This window comes from Hermetia illucens, chromosome 1, assembly GCF_905115235.1.
Source record: "Hermetia illucens chromosome 1, iHerIll2.2.curated.20191125, whole genome shotgun sequence".
In the NCBI taxonomy this organism is placed as follows: domain Eukaryota; kingdom Metazoa; phylum Arthropoda; class Insecta; order Diptera; family Stratiomyidae; genus Hermetia; species Hermetia illucens.
This window is the reverse complement of record NC_051849.1, coordinates 170421164-170440991: the sequence shown is the minus strand read 5'-3', so window position 1 is coordinate 170440991 and position 19828 is coordinate 170421164. Positions and strand designations below refer to the sequence as shown.

Here is a 19828-nt window from a genome sequence, read left to right as displayed (position 1 = left end):
GGCTGTGGAACTTGCACCGCATGAATCAACAAATAAATTGTGCAATCTCCCGTGCCGCTATGGAAGGCAAAAAGGTGAACTCTTCACATTTCTATCTGACCTCTTCCGTTCGCCCTCCGCACCCGCGGCCTAACAGCCGACCACGACGACAACACCGAATCCGGTTTTTGCGCATTGGCTGCACCAACTGCGCGCGGAAGTGGCGAACGGAGGCAACAACAACAACACGGGATTATCTCCAGCAGCCGCCGCCGAGCCCGAATGCCGTGATGATGCCATGTCCACCGTAGAGACGTTCCTCGGGATCCCGGCAAAGGCACAGAGCGCAGAAACTGCGCGCAATAGAGAAGTCCGCCGCCGTTGAACGTGTTGTGAATCAGCTGTGCCGCAAGCCTTCCATTCTTCGCACTCGAATTCCATGTTGGACTGTGCAAGGTGAAGCAAAAATCGTTTCAAATCGTCGTTGACTCGCTCGTGTGGGTAACCGGCAACCGCCATAGTCTCCGACGTTGTTTTATCCGAGCAAACCGCAACAGGAAAACTTGTGAGATAAAAGACATTTTTAGAGAACAATCTCGTGCGTGGAGTTCGCTTGTGTTGGCCGTTTTTGTATATCCAAATCAGAACGTTTTCACGCGCCGTCGCTACCACCCGAATACATTCCACACTCGCCCAGCGGCAAGTACACCATCGACAGAACTTTTCATGTTTGGAGTGCGTTTCGCAACCTCTGCTCCCGTATCTCGGCCTGTGCAATAGTCGCTGCCCCGCCGCCCGATTTCTTAACCCTGTGCACCGCAACGAGTTCCTTCTCTCCCTCGTCATTTCGAGTTTCAACCCCCACTGTGACGGCACTCTAGTCGCCTGTCGCCTGGAAACTGCACTACCGATCGGCAGTTAGTCTTGTGTTGTCCTGGAGCGATTTTTCAGTGTTTTTGACGTTCGTGCGAATACGAGGAACAATAAAGTGCACAAGTGCTTGATATATACGAGAGTTGCTTAAGAAGAACGAACAGTAGTGCTTTAACCGTTGCGAATATAATTTCTGGCGAGAGCGTGCATTTAGAGAAAAAACATGGATTTCGGCTTCGATTCAGACAGTCATAAAAAGTCGGCGGTGACTAGTCACCTGGAGAAGGGTGACAACCGTCAAGACTCGGACCACTCCCCACTGGGTGGCGACTCCCCATTCCACACATCGGACAAACTTCAGAAGAGCACCTCGGGATCTGGATCGACAGATGACTTCGAACATGTTGACCATGACCCTTTCATGTCGGACAGCGGCTTTCCTGCGTCTAGCGCAGCCCCTGTCTCGGGGAAGACTTCCGGAGGTACGGATAGTGGACATCTTTTGGATGATTTCCTTAGCAGCTCGCAAAAGCAATTTGATAGCTTCAAAACGGACATTGGCAAAGAATTTTCACAAGTAGCGTCTGGTGCCAAGGACTTGGCTTCGGATTTCATGTCGACCTTTGACGATAAAATTTCTTTGACTCGCGATTTCATGGCAGCAGAACGAGGAGGTTTCGCAGCACCCATTCCTCCGCAGAAAACCTCTCCGCAACCTCCGGCAGCCCCGATTTCGCCTGTTTCGACGCAACCGCCAAAGGCACCCGAATATATTTTCGAGCCTGACCCAGTACCACTCAATGAAAAAACGTTCAAGGAAGACGCGATCGCAGCATTTAAGGAAGAGATAGCTGCTGCAGCACATAAGGAAGAAATACCCGCGGCAACGCATAAAGAAGAAACGCCGGCCGGGTTTAAGGTAGAAACACCGGCAGCTGCTTCTGCCCCAATGGAAGAGAAACCAGCTACCGATAACTTCAGTTTCTTCGATTCGCCCGTAAAGAAGATTAGCAAGGAGGATACAGAGAAGTTCATTTCGTCCGAAGACTTGTTAGGCGACTTTAGTGATGCCCGCAGGACTCCTGAACCGGCTTTGCAGGCACCGTCAAAGCCAGAGCCAGTGGCTCCTGTGGCACCCATCGTGCCAACACCGGCTATCATCCCAGAACCTGTTGCCCCGGCGCCTGTAATTCCACCTCAACCTAAAGAAGAACCAAAACTCCCCGAATCCGCACCGGCTCCAAAAGCTGTGCCAAAGGCGGTCGAAATACCGATTTCCGCTGCACCAACGAAACTGACCGAAACTGCAATCAAACCTGCTGAACCGGAACCCGCTAAACCTGCTGCTCCAGAACCCGTCAAGCCAGCTGTAGAGCCCCCCAAACCAGCTGCTGTCGAACCTCAGAAACCAGCAAAACCATCAGCCCCTCCAGCAGAGGCACCTGCAAAGAAGCCAGCTACCCCCATGATTTCCGCCGAAGAGATTTTCTGCAGATACGGACTCGGTGAGTACCTTCTAAACCGTTTCAAACTCTTCATCTCATCACAGATTCGCCCATCTGGCACCACACCACACATCCCGTCTTTTGTTATCACACTCATTGTCGTGAAGATTGTCTTGTTTCCTTTACGAAACTCATTAGGAAGCCAAGGCAAGTGCGAGTACGTTGCACCAGTATCCGAAAACAAAAAGTCGAGCAAAGCACAACGGAACGAGCGCTGAAAACATGACGTAATTGCCGGCCGCCTGCCTAGAATTCATTGCACGCTGCCTCGCTGCTGGGGCTTTTGTTGCTGGCATTCGACCGTGTTGGCCGTGGAGAATTATTTCTGTAAAAAGTCATCATGCCATGACTCATATTTTTCTTTTCGAAACTGATTTTCTCGAATCTCGAACTGTTTTCGAATGGCGACTAAAGAATATAATTTACATGATCTAAGCGGTGCTGACGAATCAACCAAACACTTTTTCCGTGGATTTCGTTGCTGAGTGATGGGAAACATTTCGCAATACACTGACGGGTATTCGTGTGGTTGCAGAAAGAAGTCAGCTTATATGCAGGCGAATACATGCAAAACACATATCTTAATCATATGTGATAGTTCCGAAAAGTATCTTGGTTGAGTGTCTCCTCAAATTAGAACCAGAATTTTGTCGCTTATTGAAAGAACATGCAAAAACGAACTTCCCTTTTTTCGTAGAAATTTTTCTTGGTGCAATTCATTCACAGTTAAGGTATGCAGACCTCACCTTCATTCCCAATTATATTACATTCCAGAATTCCTTGGGTTGGATTTTTGGTTAATTTCACCGGAGCTTGAAATTGACGTCCTACACTTAAATTGAATGAGTCTTGAAGTTTCAGAACCTTGAAATGTGAAATTTAAATTTAATTTAAACAGAAGTTCCATTGTCACCGTGTGGGAATCTCATACTAAATTGTTACAAATTCCTGCTTGCCGTGCACTTCTTCGAAAATCAATTTTATAAATCGATTCAGATAAATACTTGCCAAACAAACAAACTGGTATATGCGGTTGTATCTGGAGACGTTTTTAGGCCCGAGTAAAAATTAAGAGGAAGTTGCCACTATATTCCGAATAGCCGATACTTCACTTCATCAACCGGCTGGACGTCTTGACGTACTCTGGTAAAGTTTTAAAGCAAATTTGACTGCCTTATTTGGGATTAAATTAAAAATTTTGGAAAACAGTACCACGACACACATCAACGTAAACTTTTGATGCAGACACCTGGGAAAGCCTTCTATGAGTCATCTATGCAGTTCGGACGAGGCTTCCTGCAAGCTATAAACTATGTAGGTTGGTAGGTATCAGCAGTCGCCCAGAGGAGCCCTATTAGTGCTATGGCGCGCTGTTTTGGTGCCACAAACTCTTTAAGACCATGACTGCTGCAATGAGAGCAAGAAGGTAGAGTCCAGTCTCCTATCCTGCAGTCAGAGATCTGTCTGAGGTCCTCAAAGAATGGTTTATCTAGTGTCCACAGCCTGAGGGTTTCTCCTTCTTCTCCGCAGCTTCGGCAATCCGAATTCTAGAGTATGCCTATATACCAGGTTCACAGTTGGTAAGTATTGTGAGTAGATTCCACCCTTGACAGTTGCCAGCAGATTGTATCTGTCGAAGGACTGCCAAAAGCAGAGCCCAGTCCGTCAGCCCGTTCATTCCCTAGGGCACCTAGAGGAGGGTCACCTTGAGCCCGCCGCCCAAAGTATTCAGTGCGTTTCTACAATGCCCTACCAGCCTGGAGGATTTCGCCGCTGAGAACAGGGCCTTAATGGCCGCTTGGCTATCGGGCGGGCCCGAATCATGTCTCACTTCTGCTTGGAATACACTGACGAATCCTGGTAGATTGTATATGTGTGTTTTCAAGAAAACTTCCGCACCGACACCATGCCCCATCTTTGATTCTTTGGTGAAGAATACTATGTTATAGCGTTGCAACACGCAGACGGTCTTACACTCTGTCCTGGTTGCAAAGTATACAGCAAAGTTTCTCGTGAAGTTCAGCCTATGTGTGGCATAGTCCGTAGGGAATGCCCAGATTTCCCGAGGTACTTCGTCTAGGTTGTTACTATGTATGGATGTTTCTAGTATTCGGACTTACACAGTCTAACCGCACTGTACGCTAAGTATTTAATGTGAAGGTCTAGGGGTAGGGGAGCATGTTTTTTGAATCCTATTAAGCTTCATTTCATTGTACTTTTTGCTTAAAGCCTGCCACCATACAATAGAGCTGTACGTTATGATGGGATGCCCCACAGCTGAGGACCACCCTTGGCCGAAAACTTCACTTCTTTGCAAAGGTTCTCTTGCAGGCATAGAAGGCTATACAGGCCTTTTTACCCCCCAGTTCTAAGTATGTTCAATCTCGAATTTAGCTTGGGATCCACCGAGATTCTTTACATTGAAAAGAAAAACCGGGTACCCTTGTCTTGGTGGTTGATAGTTTCAATTTTTCTTTCTTCCGAGTCCGCATCTTTCGGCCCACAGGTACACCTTTCCCAACGCTCCTTCCATGATGTCATTCATAATGGAAGGAAACATCTCTTACACTTATATCACTAAGTCTTCGGCATACGCCACCATCTTCACCCCGCTCCTCTCCAATATTTGCTCCATTACTATTAACCAGAGCGCCGAAGAAATGACGCTACCCTGGGCCGTGCCTGTGTTTACAGCTCCCAGATCCCACTGCATTATTCTGGTTATTAATTGTTTATTATTTCTTATATGGGTTAATATCCGATATTATCCAATGCGCAAGATACCCCTCCAATCCGATACTGATCAAGGCTTCCTTGATGCCATTGATACTAACATTGTTGAATGTATGTATATCAAGGAAGGCAGCTAGAGTATTCTGCTTATACTGCAGTGGTCACTCAACCGTGCAAATTACGTCGTGGAGAGCGGTGTCTGTGGATTTGCCTTTGAGGTAGACGTGCTGGAAATTAGAGAAAGTCGTTCTCCATAATCATCCTTAAGTGGATGCCCAAGACGCACTCTAGGGTCTTCAACACGAAGGAGGTGAGGCTGATTGATCGAAAGTCCTTTGCAGACTCATGGCCGCGCATGCTCGCCTTCGATATGAAAACCAGTCGTGTGAGTCTCCAAGACTGGTATGTATCCCAAAGAGGTATACCTGCAGTAAATTTCGACAAGCCAGGCCACAATCCTTTCTTGCTGTTTCTATAGCACGAGAGACATTATGCTATCTGGGTTCGGAAGTTTATCTGCGGAGAAATTGTTTATAGCTCAGCCGATTTCATCCTCTGTAATTACTGATTTGATATTTTCACATGGCTGGGAAGATTGCATACCATCAAAGCAAGACTCTGACTTACAGTCCTCCTAGCTGGCGGGAAAGTGCGTTTGAATCAGCAGCTCCAAGGTTTCCCCAGAAGATTCCGTCCAGGAGCCCTCAAACTTTTCAAGAAAGGATGCTCCTATGTTTCTTGGACAAAATCTTACTGAGCCTTGTAGATTCGCTTGTGCTTTCAATGTTCGGACAATAATCTAGCCAGGACCGCCTCTTGGGTGTCTTGATGGGCGATTTGTACTTCTTCAGGCAGTTCTTGTATGTCTGCCAATGTTTGTGCCTGAAAGCAGATGTTGAAGATCCCTCTGGTCAGCTTCCTGAGACTGGACTTGAAACTTTAAAGGCGGTATCGAATGCCTTTTCCAGGGCCCCGACCAGTTCCCCGGTTCTTTGGTCGTACCAATTTGCGCACCGGAGAGTTTGTTCTTGATAACTTGACAAAACTTCCTCCAGTCGATCCTCCAATCGTCACAGGTCTCCGAGCTGGGAAAATGGAAGGTTGGTGTACTGCCCCTACTACACAAAGATAGATTTATATTAATAATAATGAAATCAAAGAATGGCTCACCTCTTTCGTTGATTTCCGAGTTGCCCCAATACATATGCCTTGCATTGGCGTTGCAGCCTATAGCCTTCCTTGCTACTATGGTGGTCGTCAACTGTTGCAGTTCTTCTAGCGGAGTTGGTCGGTCGTGAGCCATGTAAGCCGAGGAAATGTACACGTTCTCTACCCCCACCTGCTCGAGTGTGATCAGGACTGGACCCTGGGACTCAGGTCCGGACATAGAAAAGCGTGCAGACTTTTCCTCGCGTGGATATGTGGTGCAGCGATTGACAGTGGGCACCATCGGTGTTCTCCGTGGCGGAGCAGGCCGTGATTTAAGAAAAAATAATGAAATTTGTAAAATAAATTTAGTAGGTTGTCAGTACGAGAATAGAGTCGGGATAGAGCGGAGAGTTGTCCTGCAATTCATTGTTTCAACTGTATTTAACTCAAAATACACTTAATTAGTTAAAAGCCGTCAATTTCATTTCAAACATTGCTGATATAACAGGGAATTTAAATTAATCCGTAACCAAATATGAAATAAAGTGCTGATTAACCGAAAGATACATGCTATAGGTCTGTCCCGATCAGCGTCTCTTGTACTGTGGAATAAATTACAATATTTGCTTTGGAGCATTGGCGGCTCGATCGTCCCTGATCCAGGGCTCCTGTACTAGTGCAATGTAGATGTCTTCCTCAAGGAGGAAGACAAGCAGATTAGCCGAGGCGCTATCTTCAGCATGATCTTCTTGGTAGGCGATTCGTCAGTCCCGTCGCCCTTTGGCTGCGTCAACTGGACCCAGGTCGTCATCCGGTTTGGCGGTGCAGAACACTCTCCGAGGAAAGGTTGGCTGTTCGCTTGGGATTCCTCTTCTTTGATAACTCATCCTGAGGTTTCGAAGGCGCAGGAATTGAAGGAGCTTGTCCTTATTCATGCGAATCTTCCGCAACTACATCAACCGGTCTTCCGGGAATCTCGTCGTATGGCATGACTTTGAGCTTTACGCTAACGCAAACGTCGCTGAGAGCGCGTTTGAGAGCTTCGCCCTCTGCTCGCCTACCAGGCGCATGCTGCTATATTCTTCAACAATCGCCTGGTATTTAACGAGGCCCTTTTCATCTCACTCATCTACAATTAAGCCTCCTTATTCTTCGTAATTTTGTTGAAAATATTCATGGCTCTATGGTACTGACTCTTAGGCAGGACTCTGCTTCTTAGCTGGTTTCCTATGATCGGCATTCTTGTCAGTCCTCGCTTTTGAGGAAGCCCCTAATGTCAACGGCTTCGCGTTAGGGGTACTATGGCTGGTACTCGTTACACTCAGCTTAACGGCAGTGGATTCTAAGCTGTAAACCACCGTCCGTCCGCCCTCCGCCTCGCTCCGGGAGGTTCCTTCGATTGGTTTCGGCACAGCGGTGTACTACACTGGACGGCTAGTGTCTCCTGACTGGATACCAGCAGCTTGTCCTCCGATGATGCGTCTGGCATCACCACCTCTTCTTCTATCGTCGGTTTGTTTTGTTTTTATTAATTGACTCCATGTCTTGGTCCCACGAGTTGTCCGGGAAGAATGTCCACCCTGGCTAGCCCGGTCACCAGGATAAGGGTCTTATTTAAAACTGAAGGTGCCCAAGGTATTCAGAGTTCGCATACTAAAGCCCAAGTTCCACATTGGTCACGCAGCCCTCGGTATATGTTATTCTATCTTGGCTTGGAGTCCTATTAGCACCTTCTCCAGGGCAGGAGGACGAACTCCTTGCTGCTGCTTCGACTCATCCTCCCGCCAGATCCACTTACCATGTCCAGCAGGCAAACAGATCCTCGTCAGTTGGATGAGCCTTCTCCCAGCACGACCATACACACTCTTAGCCCGTCCAAAGACGGGAGTATTATTGTACTCTGAAAACCCGAATGAAACAAGCGTGATTCGACATCGCACTAATGCTAACTACATTCACATCCAACTAAGTAACATATCTTTCGTTTGAGCTCTGTTTGGGAGTCATCAATTCACAATACTAATCAAAGGAGCAACTCGAATACTCCATCCGACAACCCATGAACCCAGTTGTCAGAAGAACCTTAGTATGATAACTAATGATGCTCACCCAATTGAATATGAACCTTTGACCGCATTCTACGTCGCAGCATGTTGAGATACTCACAGACGCTAAGCCAAAAATTCTAAAACTAAATTTTACTTTGGTAACCAAAACCATTATTGCTCTTGCTGATAGAATGCTTCATGTTCATTTGGCTGTCGAGATTACTATACCGACGGTTCATAGCTTGATTTATTCGCAGGTGTAGCGATGAATAACTCTGCGAAGAGATCATCAAGCCTAGCGACTTTACTCCGTTTGAATGCATTGATGGACGAGATGATTTCTCTTCCCTTGGGAGAAGCAGTCCATTTCTGCACGTTACCCATAACTAGCCTTTTTATTCACAAGAGTTGGAACTTCATCGGATGTCATACGGTTAAGAGCCGTGGTGAGATGCTCCCTCCACCAGATTAGCCAGATCTTGTGATGTCAATGGGGCGTGGCCAGCGGCCTCCAGAAAATAGCATTGTTGATGGCTGCCCAATGATGATCTATATTTTCAAGGCCGTTAATCAGGGTATCTGCCGCACGATCCGGAGGGGGAGTGTTTCAGCTTTCCAACCCCGCGAAAAGCGAAGGACGTACCACGCAAGCGTCAAATAGATGGTGAACCCGATGCGTCCATTGTTAGGCTCGTTTCACACATATACGGTTCCATTCGGTTCATTTTCTTTTAAGTTCAGTTTAGGTATTTAGGTTTCACTTCGGCATCTATTCGACGCCTAATTGAAACCGTATAGAACCGAATGCTCCCACGATACGACGGTTTTGATCTCACAGTGAGTAGATTTTAATGATGAGTTGTTAAAAGTTCTCCGGTTTTATTTGGGTGAAATGAGCGGCTTGCGTGTGGACAAGATTACAGCATCCTGTACGGAGTTTTTCTCAGAATACCATATGTATTTGGCCTAGAGCAGGCACCCTGTTCTTATTGTTCTGATATCCGTATATGGGCAAAAACCGGCCCAGGCTTTTCTTCAAATCTTCTGTCAATTTTCTCGTACGACTACTTTTTCTGTATCAACTTTTTCTCACGCATTTGTAAAAGGAGGATTGTAGCCCCGCACTCAAGACTTTAGTAGTCCCATTGTTCTAGCGCCGTCTCTAATGAATCATGAACATCCAGGATTTGGCATTGGATATCGTCAAACAAAAAATCCTGCGGAGAATTTAGAAGCCGACGAAAGGAGGCACTGAATGAAGCATATGGCATACCAGAGAAGTTAATGACTGCATCCACGATTGCTAAATTAGATCGGAAATGTTCATAGTATAAGAACATTCCCAAGGATACTAGAGGGTGAAACATAGACTCGTCAAATAGAGAACGCGTCCATAGAATTGGAACGAGTGAAAGATCACGTTGGTGAATGACAAGGCTCAATTTTTCCTGACGGACAATCATGATTGAGCGTTTGATGCATCTTATCGATGAACACAAGCGACACATATTTTTGAAAATAGCAGAAAACAGAAACAAACAAACAAGCACTAAATGTAAACAGTGAAATTTATGGACTATGATTACTTTTTTATCAAATATGCAAGTTGCCCGTCATATACGTGGGCTCAACTTTCCTTGGATATATTTTTAAACTCCAGTTCTATAAAAAAAAAATCGATAAAATTTCAATAAATATCGCATCTTATCTTTCGGAGGCTTATCTGACTAAATTGCTTGTTTACATGTCACGTAAGCCGAAGGAACTTTGATGCCACTGAAGCCGACTAGAAATTGCAGCAGTATATCAACGATTCGAAGAAAACACAAACCTTGAAGAGTGAATAAATCTGTGTCGTCTTTTTTAACGGAGATTACATTATATTTTTATGTTGACAGTTTAGACAATTTTTCCGCCGAATAAGTTTTATAAATTAGTTTTACTATCGCTTCTTAGGTTAGGTTCTTGAATCATGACCCATTTTAGATTTAGGACAACCTTGTTATTGAATAAAACCCTCCCACAAATCCAATCCTATCGCGGGTAGCTTTTCAGAACTAACTCATAGTTTTTACAAAGGATACAATCCCTGCTTTATAACCAAAGATTTTTTTGACTTCCCCAATTAATTGTTTGTCTGGTTTCCGCAGTTTGGCTCCAGCTGACCTGCACAATCTCAAAGAAAGTACCTGTGGGGTTTTGCTTCCTTTCCGCAACTTCCAGTAACCCTGTCAGGCAGAGTGACTTTGAACGTGTCGGCCAGAATGTTCATCGCATTTCTTCCTCATCAGCTTGGAAAATGTTGCTTGTACGAGATTATGTTACACTTTGGGCTCAGATCATACCTGCAAGATCGTGCGACTCAGTTGCACTCCGTCTATTTGCGAATACTTTCGCACCATCTTTGATCTGTCGTTGAAAACTCTGGCCTGGTTGGAAGTTTCATCACAAAATTCCTTTTGAAGCTTGGCCTGCGGGTAACATAATCGGTTGGGAATCCCTAGAAAAAAAATGCTTTATCTAGCATGTTATTTGGATGTACGGCTTCGCTACCCAGCATCCAAGCTTACGAAGTCTGACAGCATTGCATGATACAGCGTATGTAACATAAAGGGCCAGGAGGAAGAGTACATTAAGGACATGCGTCGGTCAGGAGTGAGAGCTCCAGTAGCACCCGGACATGCGGTTCTTTAGATGCTTTTAAGCTTTGTGGTATTCTATTTCTTGCTCAGCACTTGACCACCACATAATAGGATCGTACGTTAGGATGGGATGGAAGGCGGCAAAATTATAATGCTTGTATGTAGCGACCGCTCAACTGTGATAATTACGTCGTGCGCGTGCTGGTATTTGGAGAAAGGTGACCTCTCCCGTACAACTTTCTTGTTATTTCTGGATCATGACCGGCATTATTCCATAAACCTATATGTGGAGACGCTGTTCATAGCTCAGCTAGTTTAGTTTAATTTTCTGGGGGGAGCCGCGGCCATTGTTAGGCCCATTGTACTATTCCCGCAAATCGCCTATTAAATGGCTTCCCGTTTACGGTGTTCGCATGCTTTAGTGAATCTGAGAGCATTCTCCAGAGGCAGAGAGTGTACAGATTCTTCATGGAAGAAAACTTTACGGAGGTGTCCTCGTCTGAGATCTGAGGGGGCCGGGCAGCTGCATTAAAAGTGCAGGGCCGTTTCCTCCTCCTCCTCACATTGGCTGCACATAACTGAAACCACCACCACCCCAATCTTTTCCATATGGTAGTTTAAGGAGCAGTGTCCTGTTAAAAGCCCTACTAGGGTTTTCATATCCTACTTCTTAAGGGGCAACAAAAATGCCGCTCTGGCGAGCCCTGGTTTTTTCACAAGGATTTTCGCCTGCCGGCAAGAGTTCAAATTGCTCCAGTCGGCTGCGTGAATCCTTGCAATTTCATTCTTCAGAGTAGACTTGACAATGGATGGCCGGATTCTAAAAACCCCACCACTGTGGATCCAGATCCTCGGCGAGCCAGTCTGTCAGCCTACTCATTATCAGCGATGTTTGAGTGCCCCGACACTCACATCAGGAATGTTTCGTTCAGTCGGCCAAGTTTCAGCAGCATCTGATGACAACTCCACGCCAACTGGCTTGATGTGTCTTTGCTATTTAGTGCTGATAATGCCGCCTGACTGTCTGAACAGATTCGAATGGTGCGACCCCTCCAATTTCGTTGCAGACATTCTTCTGCTGCCAATGAAATGGTATATATCTTCGCCTGAAATATGATCGTCATTTTCCCGAGAGGTCGGGCCAGTTCCATAATCGAATTCCCCGAGAACACCCCTGCACCCGATCCGCCCTCCGTGGCTGACCCATAGCCCAGCAAACTTTTTCCTCAATGATTACCGATACGATATTCTCAAATGACTGGGGCCGCATAACTTCCAAGCTCCAGAGGTTTATCTCGACTTCTCATAATTCCTTGAGCAATTCTTCTAGGCTTCAGTTAAGCTTCTTTCAAGATTTTCCGCAGATACCTACAACCATTCGCTTTTACCATTATCGGGTTGGTTGTGAGTCAGATTCATTTTATAGAAAAACATGCAACCCGCAACTCTTCAATACTTTCTGTTTGGTCAAAACGACATCCCGGAAAATCCTTTTGTCCTAAAACGACCAATATTATTTTCAGCTGTATCCTCCTAATTGGTGGTACTCAGCATAAATTGCAAGTAATTTCGTTCAGCTCAGCAACAAGAAGTTCAACTTCGTCTTGCATTGCTAACTTTTCCAAGTGATGGCCATTCAGTATCCATGTATGTAGCAAACTACTTTTAGCTAACCGGCATCTGATTTAGCGTTTGTCATTGCTCAGTATGATTCACACTAGCTCCAAAAAAGATCAGCCATTATAGCTTGTGCTTGCTATGCCAACCGCGTAATGAAAACCTTTCTAGATGATTCAAAGCTGTAGCTTTTGTAACCCCCTCAATCCGACATCCGCTGGCCAGAACGTTCTTTGCAGTTTTTTCTGTGCACCGGAGCTCTCCATTCGTCGACACCAACGTATTCCAAGTAAATCCGAACAGTTGTTAAATAGAGCGAGTGTATTAAGAGTAGAATACCTGCTGGTGTGAATTTTTTTTATTCTAGAAAAATAACTCCCCAGGAACCATTCAGTTCAAAACTACAACAACACATCGGGACTAAATCGTACTGAAATCTAGCAAAGCCAGTAAGTTCATTCAATAGAAATTTCGTATTTTTAGTTTGCAATAACCGCTTTTGCGTTTTATCTTAAAACATTCTCAACGGTTTTCATCATCAGCGTTGTATATCGGTGCCATCATGCGTGTTACCAGTGATAAATGATGATTGAGCAGTTTCCTCTTTATCTTTTTACTGCCGTTATTGGTTTCGGTTTTAGTAGTGAGTCGTCGTGCAATGAGAACAAATTTATTATGCACTTACCTAAGCGTGGAAGGAATTTGCAATATAAATGAGTGCCCAAACTCTTATATCATCAAATATTCAAAAGATAAGATAACGTCGTTGAGCTCAAGATCTAGATATCGAGAGTGTGCTGGACTTTTCTTCCGGCAAAGTTTCGTTTTATGAAGTTCTCACAAGTTACTAAGGAATTCAAAACACACTCATATGCAGTCTTCCATTCCGATTGTATCTTTCGAGACAAGTTTTCACAAGTGTATTAGGAAACCAGAACAAGGTGGACTATAATCAAATTTGCAGTAGAATGTTAAATTCTTTGCACTGAAAAACAGAAATACTAACAAAATATTTGTGGGTATTGCGGAGAATGTAATTTTCTCTTTTATATATGACGGCGTTCGTGACCTCTAACCGTCAATGACAATAATTTCTTAAAATACCGGCTTGAATCATTGATTGATTTATCTGAAATGCAATAATTTTTCTTACTTGATTAGATTGTTAAATGATTTTTAAATATAAATGACATAGTTTAATGATTGAATGAAAATCCAGTGGCACCAATGTAGTCAGAGGATAAGTTTCTTCGTTTTATACAAAAATGTCACATTCTCGAACAGTATAACGTAACAAAGGCAGTTCATATTAGTAGAACTTACTTCGAAATTCAGAACTTCTATTGCGGTCACCATGTTGCAGTTAAGGCGCTTCTCTTGCACTGCATTGCAGGTCCCATAAACCCTTGTAGGGATTCCTGGGCCTCATATATTTATATACTCCCCCGTATCACAAAAGTTTAACTTTAATGCTGGATAGTAACATTCACTATTGGTATAAATATAAATTAACAGTCTTGGATCCTTACGATCAAGTCCACACTGCAAGGAGAGTCAGTTATAAGGATGGGATAAGAATTGGGAATGAGAGGACAGATTGGGAGCGTTATGGGTCATTTTGGACATGTAAATGGTAGAGGACTATTCTGCCTTCATTGTTGACAGACGATTATCACTGCTATAGTAGATAAGGATTTGCAGGAATTTGTTCGAGCAGAGGGAGTTTTCCCTCTTGATCTCACTTCTTAGGCATTCGGTAATTAATAAGTTACGGTGTGACTGACATCATGCAAGAAAATTCACTGCATATCCGGCCATGCAAGAATCAATGCGCGGTGGTTTGGAGATTCTGTAAAAGTTGATTAAAGAAGGTATCGGGCAAGAAGCTAGTTTCTCCTTGGTTAGGCTTGTCTAAAAATGAATTCAGATATAATGTACAAAACATTGCATAGCTTTGTAACATAGTAGAGTTGACGAGAAGCGCATCCTCATATTGAGAAAAAGGAAGGTTGGATGTGATCACGGTTTTCAGGAAAAAGAGAAAAATGATACGGAGAGGGTGGAGACAGATGCGCGAGTGGAAGTTAACAATGTTGTTTAACTTATGGACGAGTCCGTTTTGCAATATGGAGTGGAAAAGGATTGAATGACTCAATTCGAGACGTATTGGAATTCGAAATTGGAATTATCACTTATCAGGAAGTGGTCAAGGATTTATAAAAATGGGGAGTGCCGAACTGGAGCATGTTGTCAGTCAGTCGAGTTGTTCAACCAAGGGCTCCCTTATTATCAAGGATCACGATTTACCATGTGGACGGAGTTAGTACCCGCAGAACGGCTTGTTAAAAGAAAGATTGCATGGATAAAAAATGAATTGAAGTGGATATCTCAATACTGCTACGCTAGGTTGTACCTAAAATTACCCCACTCTTCCTTTTTGCAACAGCACCACCGGGAAATATTACTTTGCGAGGAAGGTTCTGATCTATACTAGCACGATTAGGCCACGCGTCGCCTTTTTCGGGCTCATTATCACTCTTGGAGTTCCTTTTAGATTGTGGCTGTTGGGTCTGCGCCAACAGCGTCGTTCAATTTTCTTCTCTTCTCTACAAACCTTGCACAGTGGAGTAATGTACTGCAGGTCCAGCGCAACGCATGTGGAATAGTCAGGAAACTGGCCCAATCTCAGGTTGTAATTAAATTCTGCGTGCATTCGCTGGACCCGGGGAACAGTGTATACATCAAGTCACTTTTTTCGGAATCATCCCACCGTTGCTGTCATCTTGTTTACAATTCCTTCCTAGTGGCTTTTCGAAACTCGGCAGTTACGCCCTTCTTCTCTGGTACAGATAGTGCACCTGAAGCTATTATAGAAGATCTCAGGGAATAATTTTCGCGACAAGGGCACACTACCTCACATGATGCTGTCCTATATGCACTGCTCAACATAGGCTTCATTGCCCGGTGCGCTGAACTTTCCCTCCTTTAGTTCACACCATTGTCCAATGCTCCCGACCAGGCAGCGATGAAATTGCCTTTGCTGCCTTTTTTCGTGCATAGTCCAAGTGTCTCTTCAATCTCATCGATCACCGCTTTAAGGTATGTAATAATCGATTTTAAGACGACCTCATCAATTTGGATCCTATCAGCATTGTTTTCTCTACGATTGGTAATGAGGACACCCTCTGACCTTTCGCAGGAGGTGTTTTGCAACTATAACCTCTCAGTTGGCTAGAAACGAATCAACTTTGCTTTCCCTGACACGCTAGCACTTCATCCTACATAACGTTCTACAACAAGAATTCTTCCAATACCGAACCTTGAGAAATACCTGCGTTCACATGTAGTTTTTCGATCCGTCCTCCGTCTAGTGCAGGAAAAGTCTTTCCGAGAGGTAACTGTCGATAGGTTTTTCAAGCCGAAGTATATGCGATTCTAAGGGGGGCAAACGGAGTGATTGACGAGCGATTGAAGGGCAGGCGCATCGCAATCTGCGGTGATAGCCAGGCTGCATTGAGGCCATTGCGCAGGATATATCTCCGTATTTCCGGGCGGATTCTCCTCTACTCGTTTTCCTCTCAGCTGCTAACCTTTATTCAGCTGCTGAGTCCTGGTTTCTTCCACTATTACCCGTACTGAGGTGCCATCGAATTAACCAGTTTCACAAATATTTTCGCTGGCTCAGTTTTCTTCGGTAAATAAGGCTCATTAGCACCTTTCCTACTTCATTTGAGGTGATGATAACAGGAATTTGAATATTTGACGGAATGGAAGAATTAGTTGACATGGTGTCTGTTCGGAAGCCGTATATCGATGCGTTCGACAAAGTTTGAGGATATTTGGGTGTAATGGAGGCCAACTGTTCTGAAGGGATTGACGTTTGGGAATGTGGGTATTTATCGGTAGCGCAACCTAGATTTTTTTAGTTTATTATTGATTTATTCTGTTGTTAGAAAACACTTGTCCGAGAAGGTGAAGTCAGAGAGTAGTTGCTCATTAATTCAGCATTTCACACTCCGATTCCGTAACACGATCCCTGTTGCAAGAAAGAAGGATAGCGGACATCCGCGGAAATCAACTGAGATGGAGGACCGCCTGCTTGTTCATATTGTGTGAAAAGATCCGTTTAAAATGGCGTGGAATCTGGGAGTCACGACAGATGTGGCTAGAAATATTTTGCGGTGGACAATGAAATTCGGTTTTTTATGTTTTATTTATGTTACATTATGTTGTTATATGTCTAGGCATGCAAAACCGATTGCTATTCGAACAACTCGAAAGCCTTTGAACATTGGAAAAACTGTTACGTAAGATAATGATTTGCAAAAGAGCACGTTGAATGGAGTCTCAAAGGCTGAACCGCCGTATCCTCTTTTCAAAATAAAGGATTCGTCATATTCGACTACCTTTTGGAAAAATTTAAGACGTCAAACACCAAGTGCCCGCGGTCAAACATGGAGGCGGATCTATGATGGTACTTTCTTGTTTTTCCCGTGATATAGTTGACCCAACGTCTACGATTGTGGTTTTAATGGCTGCAGCCTAATACTGTAATTTATTATCGGAATCTATGCTACCTTATTCTCGCGACAAATTGGGCAACCGTTCGATTTTTATACAAGTCAATAATCCGAAACTTTCAACTCGATTGCCGAAGATTTGCCTGGACAACAATCATATAAACGCCCTTCTATGGCCTGCACAAACGCCTCACTTGAATCCGATCGAACATTTGTGGAAAATCATTGTCAAGAACGTCAGGGAATGTCGTTTCATAAAAAAAACGACCTATACACGGCCAATGAGTAAGAGTGCTTGAAACTTTCAATGGATCTGATCTTTTGGCTTGCTGACTCCATGCATCAGCGCTGTCGTTCAGTTTTTACTGCAAAATGGTATGCAACAAATTATTGAACTTCTAATTCGCACATTTGTCCATTTTTAAGGTTTTGTGTAAAACAAAATCTCATTAAAATCGATTCACTGTCTGCCTGTCACACGCACTTTTCTCCCAAACGGCTAAACCGATCCGAACGAAATTTGGTAGACATATGGGAACTACGAAATCCTACGCATACAGCATAGAGGAGAATATTTCATGGAAATCTGGTCATCAACGCCGAAGTTATAGCAGTTCAAACTTACGAATTTTGCGCGAATTTACTACTTCTAAAGCCATGCAAATAAGATGCTGACGTCATAATTTGCGAGAATAATTGACATTCGCGTGCAAAATTAAAATCGTATTTACGAAGAATCTATTTCTCCCCAGCCCTTTTGAAAGTTTTGTGTAAAACACTCATGTGAAATCTAAGCCTCGAAAGATGTTCCACTCCGATACCTGCTCAAATAAACTTTTTAATAGTATATTACCAACTTATAGAGATTGACTGAAAAAACCCCCTTATGTTCATTCTAAGAGTACTAAAATATGCACCGGCATAGAGGACAGTATCGTACATAAGCTTGCTAAGTTTTTTCATATAAGCAACGGGAATTAAATGGAAGACCACAGATCGTTACGTTTAATTTCATATATAGCATGTAGTAGACAAAATTTTACAATACATAAAAAAAAATATTAACAATGTCGCCTTTTGCCGGGGTCTAGCATCATTACTCGAAATACATATTATAAAAGATCTCGTTCTCAAAAACCCGGTACAAAACAAAAGCAGATGGCAAAACTGGAAAATTTGGTGCAGTTACTTCTATTATTTACAAAGTTGGGAAGTGGTTAAGTTTAATGGGAATTTACTACTCTTTAAAATATGCATCCACATTGTCATTTGCCGATTTAATACCTGAAGCGTGTAGTTGAGGTGGTAGTCACTTCTCACTATCTCTCAGGTAGCTTCTATCTTTTGCCAGAAGAACGTACTCATGCCACCTTTCCCAGGTATTATTTCAGTATCCGTTAAAAGCTTCGTGGTTTTTACGTCCCCCCTCTTAAGAAACAATAAGGCCTTTCTTGTGACCTCCTGTTCTTTGACAAAGATTTTTGCTTGCCAGGATGAGTTTAAATGGGGATGATATTTATGGAATCTTGGAAAAATTCCTTGTTAAAAAAGGGTTTTGAATTTTTATCTATTTTATACATAATATTTAGTGTATGTTCGTTCTTTAATTTCATTATTTTAACACACATGAAAGCTCAAAAACGATGACCAGGTGGAAAAGTCTATTTGAAATAATTTTCAACCATTCTCTATCTCAACGGTAGTCCGGGATCGCGCTAATATTTAACTAATCAACAGGACTGCCATTGCCTTTCTGTTCTTCATTTAATTAAGAGCGAAAGGACAGCGAAACGACAATCATAAAATATCTGATGCATTGTTGCCTGTCTAATAGAAAATGATTCAACCATAATTGTATGTCTGGGAAAATAATTTTGAACGACAGTATATACCTCCATGCGAACATGTGTTATTGCCTGAAAGCAGCATTGCATTATTGGCAGACTACAAGTGCGCATGTCCTTGGCAAATCCATCGGTTGCTCCTTTCCAAAAACTCTGAGGGAAGGATACATACACACATCGTATTAGTGAGAAGGACTACTTCCTACATTTCATTTTACGTTCCAACTTTTAAGTCTCCTACGAAACGCACACCAAAAGCCGAATCAATAGTTGTATACCTCTCTCCTCATTAGCTCCTTCGTGCGGAGAAAATACATTTCGAGTCCGTGTTGTGAAAGCAAGAAAATTACTTGTGCCTGCCTTGTCTACATTTTTTGCAAGAGGAAAATTTTTATCCGAGACATAAAGCCTATCCCTAGCCAGTAAAGACGGACCAACAAGGCTACGGAAAACTATATTACGTCGTTAGATAATTGGGGGGAAAAGGAAAGCTCAATTGGCTACAAGTCCCAAAATATAGTGCTAGTGTTTTGCGAGTAGTGAGTGCTCAATCAAATCGAAGATTTCTCGAAGGATATCTAATATCCTCTTTCTGCTTTTAACTTGTGTTCGGAATCGCGAAATATTTTTGCATTACCCTGTTATCCCGTCTGTGCTAAATTCTTGGTTACGTGTTGAAGTTGGATAGAAACCTCCCCGGCGAGGATCTGTATTGCTGCAGAGAAAACGAACTAGGACGAAAAAAGGGGCGAGAAATAAAAAACTGCTTTGCGTATTCGATAGGTCAAGATGGTGGCTGACACTGGATTAATTCAAAACGGTGGTTGTACAAAGAATCGCCCGTTGCTTTGTTGCTTGCTGAATCCTTGTAAGCCTTAACGATATTCTATATTTTTATAAAGTGCATATTATACATGT

The 19828-nt window shown here is 43.5% G+C and overlaps 1 protein-coding gene across 4 annotated transcripts in view; it reads left to right on the top strand.

The window, feature by feature from the left end:
- The first annotated feature begins 372 nt into the window (after positions 1 to 372).
- Positions 373 to 19828, top strand: part of LOC119653780 (reticulon-1-A) — an 82614-nt gene continuing 63158 nt past the window's right edge. For 2 of the 4 annotated variants that reach the window (XM_038058794.1, XM_038058786.1), the window contains exon 1: positions 373 to 2357. In XM_038058794.1, the coding sequence (XP_037914722.1) occupies positions 1076 to 2357 (1282 nt within the window). In that variant the 5' untranslated portion in view covers positions 373 to 1075. Of the gene's footprint in view, positions 2358 to 12900; positions 12996 to 19235; positions 19779 to 19828 lie in introns of those variants that run through there. The other 2 variants (XM_038058851.1, XM_038058802.1) reach the window with 2 other exon arrangements.